This window comes from Desmodus rotundus, chromosome 2, assembly GCF_022682495.2.
Source record: "Desmodus rotundus isolate HL8 chromosome 2, HLdesRot8A.1, whole genome shotgun sequence".
Taxonomy (NCBI): Eukaryota; Metazoa; Chordata; class Mammalia; order Chiroptera; family Phyllostomidae; genus Desmodus; species Desmodus rotundus.
Window position 1 is genome coordinate 131,994,631 of NC_071388.1, and position 15,552 is coordinate 132,010,182.

The 15,552-nt window shown below is 33.6% G+C and overlaps 1 protein-coding gene across 1 annotated transcript in view; it reads right to left on the reverse strand.

The window, feature by feature from the left end:
* Window positions 1-15,552, reverse strand: part of LRP1B (LDL receptor related protein 1B) — a 1,720,016-nt gene that overhangs the window by 648,928 nt on the left and 1,055,536 nt on the right. Inside the window, exons 17-19 of the mRNA XM_053919407.2 lie at window positions 15,375-15,515; window positions 11,351-11,476; window positions 3,784-3,900 (exon numbers count right to left, since the gene is read on the reverse strand). Of these exons, the coding sequence (XP_053775382.1) occupies window positions 3,784-3,900; window positions 11,351-11,476; window positions 15,375-15,515 (384 nt within the window). The remainder of the gene's footprint in view (window positions 1-3,783; window positions 3,901-11,350; window positions 11,477-15,374; window positions 15,516-15,552) is intronic.

Sequence of the window (15,552 nt, forward strand, 5' to 3'; positions counted from 1 at the left end):
AGCCCTTATTATATGAAATGTTAGAGGGACTTATCTAAGAAAAATAAGAAGATCAAAAATATGAACAGTAAAATGATGACAAACTCACAAATATCAATAATCGAACCTGAAAAAACAAAAATGAACTAAGCAAACAACCAGAACAGGAATAGATTCACAGAAATAGAGGTTACATGGAGGCTTATCAGCAGGAAGGGGGAGAAGGAGAATGGGAGGAAAGGTACAGGAAATAAAAAGCACAAATGGTAGGTATGAAATAGACAGGGGGAGGCTAAAAATGGTATGGGAAATGGAGAAACCAAAGAACTTATATGTATGACCCATGGACATGAACTAAGATGGGAGAATGATGGTGGGAGGGGGGTACAAGGTGGAAGAGAATAAAGGGGAGAAAAAAATGTGACAACTGTAATAGCATACTCAGTAAAATATATTTAAAAAAAGAAAAGAGGATACTGTATAATGATAAAGGGGTCAATTCAACAAGAGGATATAACACTTGTAAATATTTATATACTCAACATAAATATATAAAGCAAATATTGATGGACATAAAGGGAAATATCAGAGCAGAAATAAATAAAATAGATTCTAAAAAGAAAAAATTGGAAAAAAGAAAATCAATGAAACCAAGAACTGTTTCCTTGGGGGGAAAATAAAAGATTAACAAACCTTTAACCAGATTCATCAAGAGAAAAAAAAAAGAGGAAACAAATTAAAAAGAATCAGAATAAAAGATGAGAAGTGACCATTCACACCACAGAAGTATAAAAGATTATAAGTAAATGATATAAACAATTATATGCCAACAAATTGGCCACTCTGGAAGAAATTTGTAGTATTTATCTCATAATATCTTCAAACATAACATCTTCAAAAACTTAGAAATCAACAAGAAACAAAGATGAAACAAAATAAAAATAACCAACAAAATCAAAGCACTAATAATAAAACCAAAATTTCAACATGAGTCCTGGATTGAATGATTTCACAGGCATATTTTACCAAACATTCAGAAAAGAAATAACACCAATCTTTTCAAACTTATTCCAAAAAACATCAGGAGGAGGGCAGGCTTCTAACCTAATTATTGAGGCTAGCATTATCCTGATTACAAAATCAGATAAAGGTATTACATAGAAAGTAAATAATATGCTAACATCCCTGATGAACATAGATGCTAAAATTCTCACAAAAATATTAGCAAACTGAATTTAGCAATACATTAAATAAATCATACACCATAATCAAGTGGTATTTAATTCCAGGGTATAAGGTTGGTACAATTGATTCACAAATCAATAAATGTGATACACCACACAAACAAAATAAAACATAAAAATCAAATGATCATATCAATAGATGCAGAGAAACATTTCACAAAATTCAGTACTCATTTACAAAAAAATAAATGTTTTTAAGTGGGAATTAAGGGAATGTAATGAAGGACATATATGACAAACCCACAACTAACATCATATTCAAAGGGGAAGAGCTAAAATTGTTTTTCTTAAATCAGTAACAAGACACAGATGTCCATTTTTACTGCTCTGGTTCAACACGGCAGTGTAGTCCTGGGCACAACAATCAGAAAAGAAGAAGAAATAGAAGGCATCCCAATCAGGAAGCAATGAGTAAAATGGACATTATTTGTACATGACATGATACTGTATATGGAGATCCCTAAAGATTCTACCAAAAATACTATTGAAACCTATAAAATGAATTCAACAAAGTAGCAGGATACAAAATAGATATTTAGAAATTGTTAGCATTTTATATTCCTATAATGAACTGATAGAAGAAAGATAAAATACCTAAGAATAAATTTAACCAAAGAGGTAAAAGATGTGAACTTGGAAAATTATAAGACATTGAAGAAAGAAAATGAAGAAGATACAAATAAATGGAAGCATATACCATGCTCATGGATAGGAAGAATTAACATTGGTAAAGCATCCATACTACCCAAAGCAACTGATAGTTTCAATGTGATTCCTATCAAGATGCAATGGCATATTTCCCAGAACTAGACAAAATATTCCAAAAATTTTTATGGGCCCACAGAAGACCCCATGTAGCCACAGCAATCTTGAGAAAGAAGAACAAATGTGGAGGCATCTTGCCACCTGATAACAAACCTTACTACAAAGTTATAGTAATCAAAACAGCATGGTACTGCATAAAAACCAACACAGAAATCAGTGGAACAGAATACAGAGCCCGGAAATAAATTCACACCTATATGGCCAGGTAATATATGGCAAAGGGGGCAAGAACATACAGTGGGTTAAAGAGAGTCTCTTCAGACAGATACATGCAAAAAATTGAAACTAAACCACCTTCTTAAACTATACACAAGAATAAAACTTACAATGCATTAAAGACTTAAGTGTAAGACTTGAGACCATAAAATTGCTGGAAGAAAACATAAGCAATAAGACCTCTAACATTTCTCTTAGCAATATTTTTTTCTTATGTATCTCCTCAGGCAAGGGAAATAAAATTAAAAATAAATAAATAGGACTACTTAAGTGTAAAATAGAAAGTATTATGCTTAGTGGATTAAGTCAAACAGGGAAAGACAAATGCCATTTGATTTCACTTACCTGTGAAATCTAAGAACTAACTCAACAAACAAAACAAAAACAGACTTAACCATACAGAGAATTGACTGATGGCAAAACTGTACTTTTAATTGTTTGTTTGGGTCTCTATTGCTTTCTTCTTGAACACTGACATTGTCTTCTTTAAAATGGCAAATTGTGCTACTTAATTTATACATTTATTCAGATGTTACAAACCCAAATATCTACAGGGACTTATTAGTGTAGTATAAGAAAAAAATTAATAAAAAGATACAGTTAAACAGAGAATATATCCCCTAAATAAAGCCATTTAAATTTCAGGGTAAAAAAATTATTTCCAACTGTTAAAAGTATTATAACATGAGGTTAAGTTATTAAAAATATATAATCAATTTCATTATTTTAGTAAATGTCCTGAACATGTGTAATATATATTATAGTTATATTTAGTTTATATAGTTTATATAACATATAGTTACATATGTTATATCACACAGCTATATTAAGAATCTACAGCTATGCCTGAAATAAAACACATATCTAAGAAAATATGGTTTATTCTATGTCTCTCTCTATATATTATTGTGACAAATCATCATAAATATACTGATGTTTGGGAACAAATAAGAGAAGTTAAAGCTGTAACTTCATGTAACATTAAATTTGTTTTCAAAAGTAGAAGGATTAAAGAAAAGTGACAAGGAATTTTACCATTAACAAAATTTCTTTAATAACAATTTGTCCTTCAGAATAAAATATCTATAGAAATAAAACACATGGTCTACCGACTATGTATCCTCAACCTTTATTGTTCATTTCTCTAAGAATGTAACAGGCATGCCAACAAGAAACATGTCCTCATTTTCTCCAAATGTCACTCACTGTGATATTCCGTTTGAAAATTGTAATCATATAGACATAAGATTAATAATGACCATTAGCCAATGCCATGCTTGCTTTATAATAACCACTTCCTAATAAAAGCCGCTATGTTTGGACCCATTTATTTTACCTGAGGAAATGGTATGTCCTCATGAATAGGATATATTTTGAACCATGAAAAGACACACTTGTGGCCCAAAGACTTTGTTGATGTGCACTTATAAAGAATGAACAGCCTTTAATAGAGATCATAGTGATAGAATCTTCTATCTGAGACAGTACCTGCGAACACCAGGGTTCACTCCCAACTTACCGCAAGATGCCGTTTCATCTGTCTGGTCACCGCAGTCATCTTCCCTGTCACACAGCCATGCTCCGGGAATGCAGCGCCCATTCCCACAGGAAAACTGGTCCGACTGGCATGTCCTAGCTGTGGCGATCAATTAATTTACAAAGAATAAATTTACAGGCCTTTCAAACAACATTAAAGATAAATCACTCAATATCTTTTTAAATATATTATATTGCTTTATTAGATAAAAGAGTTTGAAAGTAAATTTTTATTTAATTTATGACAATGCCAGCTTGCTTGTCTTCTCTAAAGTTCACATGCTTTGCCCTTCAATTAAAATCATTATTTTAAAAAATTTCCTTTCACATGCTTATGAATATACAATTGAATTAAATTTCATCCAACTTTTAATTTAAAAAAAAATAAATGATGTTTGCCAATAACCCAAGAAAACTTTTACTGCAAAATAGAAGGAAGGATTTGAAGACTACCTCAGGGAATCTAGTTTCTAGCCATGGGAGTCAGAATTATCCTTTTCTTTTATTTTCTTTGTAAGATTTTATTTATTTATTTTTAGAGGGCAGGGAAGGGAGGGAGAGAGAGGGGGAGAAAGAGATCAATGTGTGGTTGCCTCTCACATACCCCCTGCTGGAGACCTGACCTACAAACCAGGCATGTGCCCTGACTGGGAATTGAACCAACAACCCTTTGCTTCGCAGTCCGGTGCTCAATCCACTGAGCCATACCAGCCAGGGCCATTTATTACACACACACACACACACAAATATATATACATATACACACACATATATATTTTAAAGATTTTATTTATTTACTTTTAGAGAGGGGAAGGGAGGGAGAGAGGAAGAGAAATATCTATGTCTGGTTGGCACTTGAGTGACCCCTACTGGAGACCTTGCCTACAACCCAGGCATGTGCCCTGATTGGGAATAGAACTGGCAACCCTTTGGTTAGCCGTCTGGTGCTCAATCCACTGAGCCACACCAGTCAGGGCCAATGTATTTATTTTTTTGATCTCTAACTGGTCCAATATGTATAGAGCAAGAATACAGAATATATTTTTTAAACAATCATTTAGCCCTAAGGTGGAGTTTTTAACTCATTTTCAGTACAGTTATATAAAAATGTATACTTTTTAATAAAAGATATTAATGAACTTTGCTTTGGGCTCTCTTAAGGGTTTCATTGAACACACACGGAGACTTGCTTTTTATGTCTGCCAAAGGCAGGTTATTAAAACTCTTCCATTAAGGGGTTATGTTCAACAGGGAGTTTGATTACCTTTTTCTATTATAATCAGGTTAACCCCTGAAAGCAGGAAAGCCTAGATAGCTTCCCTAACTCTTTTCCCAGGCCTTAGGTTGTTACACAGTTATTGTTAAGTGTGTGATTTTCTTTTGTTTTCCTTTTGTCCCTCTAAACTACAAATGTGTGTTCATGAGTATTAGTATCCCACCCATTCTTCATTTGCACTGGACCAGAGAGAGAGAGAAATGTTGGGAAGTGTGTACTTAAACCTATTAATACTTGGGTTGGATGAAGATAAGGCAGATGAGGAACAATTAGGGTGTGGGCTTTTGTGACTATGATAAGTGATTATTTAGGTTATATGTGCATTGCCTCTTGTTTCCTGGGCTTGAGAATAACAAGAATGTGTTTCTTTTTCTTCAAAACACACTGACAACTTGGCTACTAATTATAGGTATAAAATAGAGTGGTTCAAAGCCAAGTCATCCAAACAGACTAAAATAGGTTTCCATAAATCAGGTCTTTAGAGGTCATTGAAAGTAATTTCTTGAAGGTTATATACTACGTGTTTCCTTTTAAGCAAAGTATAGTTGCCATCTAAAGATGTATATCCTTTATTAGTGACTACTTCAAAGATTACTCAAGAAAAACAAATGAAAAACTTATTGGCTTGATTGGATATATTGGATTGGATACATCATTTCTACTCTCAGTGCTCATACTTAGGAATACCACAAAAATTATTACACTATATACTTTTGCTTTGCTTATGTGGATAAGGGTCCCAAAACAAAACATTTTATATAATATTAGATTTATTCATGTTTTACCTATTGTGTTTTGTATTAATAGATTTTTAGTTTCCCAACAAACATGTGTGTTACTGAGGTTTGCATTGTTGAGTTTCAAGTAGGATTAAATATTTCTATGTTGTCTCATTGGGCTAATTCTACAGATATTCTGATAAATTATTCTAACATTAGATTAAGTCAACAAAGTCCCTAGGTAATTTTAATAAAACTATGCCTATTTGAAAAAATATGTATATGTTTGTTTTAGCCTAGAGAAGAAGGAAGGTATTGGCACTAGTTTATTTGTTAGTAAGGAGAGGGCATAGAAATATGAGAAAGAGTAATAAAATTTTTACATCTTTGTGCTGTTCCACTGGTTGCAGAAAATACCTTTAACTTTTAAGAGAAATTTAATGAGGGCTATTTTTCAATTATTTTGATCTTCTTTCTTTCCTCTTTACTTCCCTCATTCCTCCCTCCCTCCCTTTCTTCCTTCTTTTTGTTATTCCCCTCTCCCTCCCTACCTCTTTTTCTCTCTCTCCTTTTTCTTTCCTACATCACTCTTTTCCTCATTAATCCTCTATCTATTCTGTTCCTTCAGTATTTCTTGTTTTCTTGCTTTAAAGACAAATATCACTGATTTTTATCTTCATTAAATTCAAATTCACCCCATAGTAACAATATGTTAAATTTTCTAGTATACTTTAATTTGGTGTTCTTATGCAACTGTATTCTATCCTGGTCTTGTAGGTTTAATTCTAGCAAAGTTTTCTCAGACTGTTTTCTCTTGTTAAGAAAACTTTGGTGATTAGAAAGGACAATGAGAAAGAACTCTTAAAGCCTATCTCACAAAATCTTCGTGTTAAAATTTGCATCATCTCATTAACTCTGAAGCTTGAAAAACTGTTATAAATTATTACTGCAGAGAATATTTACTGGCTTAAAATTGAGGAGCAGTATGCCCTGAAAATACATGAATTCATTGTTTGTTCTAATCTTAGAGAAAATTAGCTGCTTAGTTTACTAAGAAAATTGAAGTGATTTCAGATGAGAAAGATGTTTCATTGCATAAATCTGCAAGTACTGTCTGCCTATATGATATAATCACATTGACTAGATTAGCACTTTCTAATCACTTGATTTATATCAAGGAGACATAACCTGTACTTTTTCAGTTGCTGTTTCCATCAGATCTAAGTTAGTTTGGAGGTGAGATTATTAGAGCTGTGCCAGAGGACTCTAATTTTGTAGCAAATGCTGCTTTTATAAACAGGATATTTACACTTCCTCAGTGGAATTATTTATCTAGCAGAGAATCGGAAATTCATTGTTACAATGTGAATTTTTCTACCCATCACTAATTATGCTTCTTATACAGCCATGTAGCAATGAGAAATCCCATAATGCACAGGAACAATTTTAGGAGGAGAATAAAGCTTACAACATTATTCCTAATCCTTACCTTTGTTATATTTTAATCAGATCACTCTATTTAGACAAAACCTATGTTATATCAAAATATACTCTTTATCTGCCCTGGCTGATATGTCTCAGTGGATTAAGGGCCAACCTGTGAACCAAAGGCTTGCCGGTTCAATTCCCAGTCAGGGCACATGCCTGGGTTGCAGGCCAGGTCCCCAGTAGGGGGTGCTCAAGAGGCAACCACACATTGATGTTTCTCTCCCTCTCTTTTTCTCTCCCTCCTCCTCTGTCTAAACATAATAAACAAAATCGTTTTTTAAAAAATACTCTTTATCTTATAAAACAAAGTCTGATTTTTTTTAATATATCAGATTTTCTTAATGCCACTATATCTGTCTAGTTTGAGGAGGATGTGAGAAAAACAGAATATGTAATCTAACCAGAATTCTGTGCTGTGAGAAAATGCTGGTCTGAAATTGCCCAGGCTTTACTCCAAGGAAACCATTTCCTCATGGTTTTTATGAGGAAAACCAGAATTTCAAATCCAACCACCTCACATCTTTGGCCTCCGGGTCTCCCTCGTAATTACACAAGCCTAATTTTTTGTGTGCGTTGAGGGAGAACTACCAGGCCCCTGTTAGCTCTGTTCTGCCCACTGTGTTTATGCTGTTTCCTTTTCCAGTCACACTCTCCGGGCCGCTACCTTTTTTTCACTTCCCCCTCTTCATTGCATGCTGATCAATCTTTTCCTTTTTTCTAGTAAAATACTTCTATCACCCAGGAAATTATAAAAACAATATCAATAGCACCAGTTGGCCATCATATAGCTCTATCAAATCTTCATATAGTTTTCTATATTTGCTACAGATTTTTACTTCATGTAAGAAAAAATATAGTTACATTTGAAGTCCCCGATATAAATCTTTTCCAATAATATCCATTTTCTTTCTCTCTTTCTAGGGGTAATGGTTATCCTTAATTTGTCTTTTCTTTTCATTTCCAGACGTACTTGAATCCTATTTTTACCAATATAGAAATCATTAAGCACATATGGAATTGTTTTGCACTTTTATGCTTCATAGAAATGATACTAAATTGTTTATATTCAGCAACTCACTTTTTGTTTAAAATTGTTTTTGCAAGTCATTCTCGTTGATACTTGAGTTCTAATTTACTCATTTTAATTATAAATAGCATTCCATTATATGAATATAACACAATATATCTAGCCATTCTCCCATTAATTAGCACTGAGTCATTTTCTTATTTTCAGTATCACCAGCATCAGGGCAATGGAATTCTTATTCACGTCTCCTGTGTATTAGGCTATAAACCTGAAACTGGAACTACAGACTTGAAGGCAAGAACATCTGCAAATGTACTTGATTTGGCCCAATGTAGAAAATCACCAAGAGTATATTACTGTTTCCCTTTTTCCCACAATCTTGCCAATGCTCGGTTTTATCAAATAACTCATTTTTCCCTAATTAAATGGCTTGAATTGTTATTTAGGCATTATTCTTTCACTTTTTTAAAAGGTTTAGCTTGGACATCAGCTCCTTCAGGAAGCCTAAAGATAGACAAAGACTGAGTTGTTCTTCCTATGTGCTCCCATGTGGCTCAACTGAGCACTTTGAATGCTACGAGAGAATAACCTGTTTACTTATACACATCATTTTCTCCATCTTCACTCTTAGCTTCTTAAGGAAAAGTGTTGTGTATTTTTTTCTCATCCTATTTCCTGTGCCATGATAAACATTTATTAAATTAGTAAATTCATGAGGGAGAAATCCTAAAGGAACAAAATCAGAAATTAGCTTCCTATAGGAAAGGATTTTCTTTTAGATATAAAGTAGTCATAATTCTAAAGCTACAGGACAGTGGATTTAGTTATAATATAATGCTCCTATGGGAAACCTTTTTTTCTAGGATACATGTCCATGTATACAGCTGTACTGAGAAATGTATAAAAATGACTCAACCAGATAAATTATCTAATAACTTTGCTATATTTTTCCAGTATAATGAGCTATGTGACCTATTTACTTATTTTAGTAAAACAAAATGGAAATACATTGTAACATGGCAACATACTTAGTTTTTAAGCTAAAGGCATATTTATTTTTCCTTTCGTCCTTTTTATTGAATTTCTTGAGGTGTACAGTGATGAAACTACCTGGCATAAACATACTGACAAGAAGACTTAGTACTGAGTGGCAGTACTTACAGTCCCTCCGTCACTTAAAGTGGCACTTGAAGTGTCAGCAAGTTGTGCTGTTTCCAGCAGGTGACAGGCCTGGAAAGTCTCGGAAATCTGACTAATTAAGATTGATTGCTTTATTTGCCATCATACATAGCATTTTCATGTCTGCTACTAAAAGTAGCTAGTCAATCCAAAATACTCCTTTAAAAATCACATAGTAACAAGTAGATTTTTAAAATCTAACAGAAATAAAGAAGATGTGGAATTATAGAGTTGGCAATGCCTTTAATTTTAAGGTGAAAGCAGATCTATCAGTTTAGGATGTAGTAAAGCATAATCTCTGATTTGAATCTTAGCCTTAAAACAATAACAACTGCTCCAGCCTAGAAAGAGGTTTCACTGTAAATTGTAGTCATGTTGCAAGGCAACTTGACCAAAGTTAAATTGATAACTGAAATTCTAGCTAATCTTCAGGATAATACAGTGTGATAAAAGGAGCAACTACTTCAGAGAAAGAACTCGTGGATTGTTTTTGCCCTAAACTCTTACCAAGGACGTCAGTTAGGGAAGTCCCTTCTCTCATGCCTTCATCCGTGAGACAAGGGACTTGAAGGCAGGGCCTGGGGCACATGGCCTCTGGAGGTGCTTGCCCTGCCAGACTGCACTTTGTAAACTGACCTTATCAGACACACAACATCTAGAAAATAATCAGCTATTCCATAATATTAGGCTCAGCTTTTGATCAAGGAGCAACAGAATAACTAGCTCCTGGATCCTCAGCAATATGTCACTACAGAAAAAAATGAAAATAAGATGGATTAGAACTATGGAACAGGACTTGTTTTGTTCTTGTTATTATTCTTCTTTAAAAAGCTCTTTGGTAAAAGCTCTTTGGATGCAATTTTTTATTAATTAATATTATTATAGAATTGAAAGAAATATGTGAGTAAATTGAAGTTCAGAGAGGTACAAGTCTTTCTAAGAAAAAAAAAAAAAGTAGAAAAACTGAGTTCAAAGCAGGCTTTTCGACCTTGGAGTCTCTTCTTTACAAGCTACCTCAAGAGTTTTCACTAATAAGTTATAATATTCATTTAGTAATGCTAACTTTGGCAAAGAGAGAAAGTGAGGTGGTTGATATGTTTTGATGTCGTTGTGTGTTATTTTTTGAAAAAAAAAAAAACAGTTCTTACTGATCATATCAATATGACGCATCAAGTAAAGTACTTCCTTTTCATCATTTAAAGAAAAGCACTAGGCTGCTGCTGGTCAGCATCATTTTTCAACATTTGTCTGACTAATAGCGACCTTTCTGGCACACTGTTACAACCTGTACCACAAACTGCATATTCCTGTTCAACAAGAATCTGGCTAAGGATTCAAAAGTTTATTACAATGGGACGCATAATGTAGAAATATAAATAGGCTTAGTAGGCATAGAACTTCATGGGGGAAAAAACCCTCCTACCCCATGCAAACAATGTACTAGGAAGAGAAAACTATTCACAAATTCTACATAAAATGCATAAATTATTTTCCAAGGTAAAAAGTAAACAACAACAACAACAAAAGAAATAGAGTTCTTCTTGTGAATGGCCTATATCACCACATGCTAACCAACCTCAGCCTCCACTGCCAAGTCAGATTTAGCAGGGACAAGTCTTGTCCAAGCAGCGTATAGCCAGTCAATCCATATGGACAGAGAAAGTGCCAAATTACTTTGGAAAGCAGAGTCGTGCCCAAAGATTAAGTTAAAGATAATTATATTCTAGCTTTTGTGGCATCAAACATTGAATTCATTAACTACTCCAATAATCAGATCAGCAGCACTAGGGAGCATTGACCTGCATTTTTATGGAGATTAACTTTGGAAGAGATTTATGTATGTATCCAGGCAAATCTTTACCTGCACAAGTTTGATTGGATTCGTCTTCATTGCTCCCACAATCATTAGCTCCATCACAGAGCCATCTCTTGGGGATGCAGCGATTATTCTTGCATTGAAATTGATCGTCAGGACACTTATGATCGACTGGGGCAGGAGGTGGAGGGAGAGAAGAAGAAAGCATAATTATATAAATTTGAACAAAGTTGTGATAACTTTAAGTTAGTTATGGAGAAGTTACAGTAATTATTAGAGTATAATACACTGAGTCAGCTTTTTCATGCAGTGTCTTATTTATCAAAACTATTAATATTCCAGTCTCTGTTAAAATGTAATAATTTAATAGAAGACATCAAGTCATTAAATCTCATATAAAAGTAAATATATTTATTTTTCATGTCTTCACTAGAATCAACTGTACCACTAACTTTAGTTTTCATCCCTTAACATAACAGGTTACTCAATTTCAAAAATTTTTTTTACCAAAAAACTCTTAAAAGTAACCTCAAATTTTAATGTGAAACATAACAAATATGTATAATATTATCTAATAATATATATATCGAAAATACTTTTTTTAAACCACACATTCACTCAAGTAATTCTTGAAATATTAAAAAAGCCTACTTTTTTAATGCTTTGCCTGATGTTTCTTAGGACTGGCAGTAAAATCTGTCCTCAAAAAAAAGCATCACTTGTGACCCAGAACAGGCTAAGTATGAGATCCTGCATAATCTCAGCAACAAAACTGATCACCGTGAGCTCTCTCCCCTAGTACCAACACACATGCAAGCACCAAATATACCGAGGACAAGGCCGATTCTCATGTGGGAAGCTGTGCACAGCTAAGGATTAAACCTCCCAATATCTAAGCTCAACAGGAGGCCATCTTAAACTTAACCTCAGGCGATCATTTCCCCTGCTTTCTGGAGGCTAAATTCCTGACTGAGTTGGCATGCTCTTCAGTATTTGTTTCAGAACTTCACTATTCTTTCTGAAGTAATTTTTCTAAAGCCCAGTAGTTGCACTTCTGTATAACAAAAATAAATGTTGGTATTAGTTCTACATAGAATTTTAAAGATGGTTGTTTTATCACGCTGATCCATAGGAAATATAGGCCTTTCCAGTCAGTTTTCACAAAACACTATTTATTTACAGTAGCTTTGGTAATAAAGCAATTTTATCACTTTTTAAAGAAAGTTTCTATTCATGTACATTTTAAATAAGGTGGAAAAGCTTTATGTTTTCTGACATTTGAGCATATTAATATTTTCTACTCACTTCAGGGACTCTAGCAAGAATAGCTGCTTATGAGAATAGAGGTTATCCAATATAAAAGAGGATCAACATCTTAAAGTATCAATATTATATATAAACATTGATCATATTATATATAAACATTATAAATCAATATATATAAACATTATATATAAACACATATAGCATTGAAGCTTGATCAAGGGCCTTTGCAATTTTCATCAGTGATAGTTCAAAAAGGAGGAGCAAATATAACCCGTAGTCTTGTGATTCGGAGTTAGGAAGTTACAGGATAGAAAAAGAATGATAGAAGAATTCAAGGTCAAAGATATGAGTACTTAAAATATACAACAATCCTCTGAGATGAATTATATAGTTGCGGACCATTAACCATGGAACCGCAGAAATACAGTGCTGCTCAGAATTGCTAAAATGTTTAGAGATAACATCATTCTGCAGGAAGGTGGCCAGAGATGTTCAATTTTTTGTTGCCCCATTTATTTAGACACTTATTCATTAATGTGTTAGGTGCTGTGCTAATTTCAAAAGATGTTACAACATAACATGTCCCCTCATGAAGAAATTCATCTATTAGATGCACCATATAAGTAAGCATATAATTGCAATGTGCTGTGGAAACTACCATAGTAAAGGAATACACAGATGTTTACTCCAGTTGATCTATATTGAGAAGGAGACTTTTTTGGTGTTATAAAGACTTCTCTGTGGAAGGAATGGAAAACTATGGTGAATTCCAGAGCTGGAAACAGAGGAGAGAAAGTGATGCTTTTTCAAGATCTACATGTAGTTCAACTTGATCAGGACACAGAGGGTAAAATGTAAAAATGAGATATAACATAAAATGCCTTATCTGTAAGTCAATGAATTTTAGAATTTAACTTATTATGTACTAATTGAAATGTCAAGATTAGATTTCAGTATATAAATATCACTGTGGTAGCAGAATGGAAAGTGGGTTTTATTTAAAGGAGACATTCTTTATTTAAGGCTTTATTTAAAGGAGGTAGGAATAATAGCAGGGCACTTGCTGAGTTAATCTAAGATAGGAAACTAATTTATCCAGTAAAGATTGAGAGGAGATAAAGATGAAAAAATAACTATTGAGGATCTAAAAGAGATAGTTTATTGATATAATTGAATGTAGACTATGAGTAAATTAGAAGACTCCAGGAAAAACCAATGATGGAAGCTTGGGTGTTGAGATAGAACATGATGAAATAAGAAAAAAATATACTGACAAAAATGTTTAAGACTACCATTAATGATACAACTATAAAGTGCATTTACATTCATAAAAGAAACGATTTTTTGTGCAGTTGGTTAACAGAGCAATCTCACAGAAGCATAGAACTGAAGGACAGAAGCACGGGTATTGTGATGAAACGTTTGCGGCCTGCGCTGGCACTGACGGCTAAGGGAGCGGCTATGTAGGGAGCATTCATCAAAACCATGAGCAAACATAGTGAGTCAGAAGAAAGGGGGCAGTTAATTTAATCAATAAATAATACATCATTTGTGTAAAAGAAAAAGTAGGAAAAATATACCTCTTACTCTTAGACAAAAATGTTCTTCTCCCTCCCAAACTTGGCTAATTGTATCAATTGGTATTTAACATTTTATTTGTAGGCTCACACTTTACAGTATAGATATTAATGGGTTTTAAAAATAAAAACTGCATAATGTTGCAGTCAGAGTCCATGTTTAGAAATTGAAAGATAAGTATTGCTATGTTTATGTATTGATGACAATTTATATATTATATATTTATATACAATTCCAAAATATTTTTGAAGTCCATATTCCTGTGTTTTTGTACCAAAGCATAGATAGTTTCATAGATGAATGACCAGCCAACTTTGTTCATTCTTAACAATGAATCTTTAAAACACTGTTTTTATATTCTTGGCTTTAAAAAAAGGAAAATAGAAAATTGCCAATTAACTCGCAATTAGTTCAGCCACTTTAACTTGAAATGTCTTTAATGGAAAGAAAATAAGTCAAATCCAGAGAGAAAAGATACATATGCCTGGCACACACACCCATCTCATCATGTAAAAATATCTTATATGTCTCAAAACCATTCAGGTAGTCACTTAGTCATAGATATTCTGAAAACATCATTTAATGTGCTTCCCAGATTGTTTGCCTTCCATGTATGTGGAACGTTTCATTATCCCTACAAAAACATGAAGTTATTTCTATTGCAGCAAATGGCAAATAACTAAAAATAAGCTAAAAGGAAGAATAGTCAATCCTTTAATCTCGATCTGAGTGCTGCGTATGTGATTCCTACCATGAAGTGAGCCAGCCAGGTTAGGTTATAACATGTGCCAAACCCACTTCTTGTCTCCTTGGATCTCTTTCAAGGCTTAGTTGCCAAGGAGCAATGGAGTGGATCGTGACCCTCTGTATGAGGAATTCTGTCTCCAGAGAGTTTAAACTGATTTTCTACATCTTTAAATTCAGAGATCCTAGTGACATTCTGACAATGGTGTGGTGTCACTGACAGCACAAACAGGAAAGGAAAGGAAAGCACTTCTGGAGCAACCAAAATTATAATATTAATGATGGGGAAGGATGTGAAAACTGTGCTTTAAAACTATACAAAGAGGAATCTAAGGCCTAACCTCTATACAAAAGAATGACTGAGAAAATGAGAAAAAGTTCAATTTGCACCAAAAATATTTTTGGATTTTGATGAACTATTTTCACAGTGTACATGCTCAGAGAGTCAGGGAGATTTAACATTACTTGAAGGAGAACGTACAGCAATTTTCTGAATCTTCATCACTTCCGTCTAGACAATCGTCATCGCCATCACATTTCCACCGAGCTTGGATGCAGTGTCTATTTTTGCAACGAAATTCTCCAGCTTTACATATGTGAGGGAATACTTCTCCTGGATTAACTGCGGTTAAAAAAAAAATCCAAGGCATATGAACCAT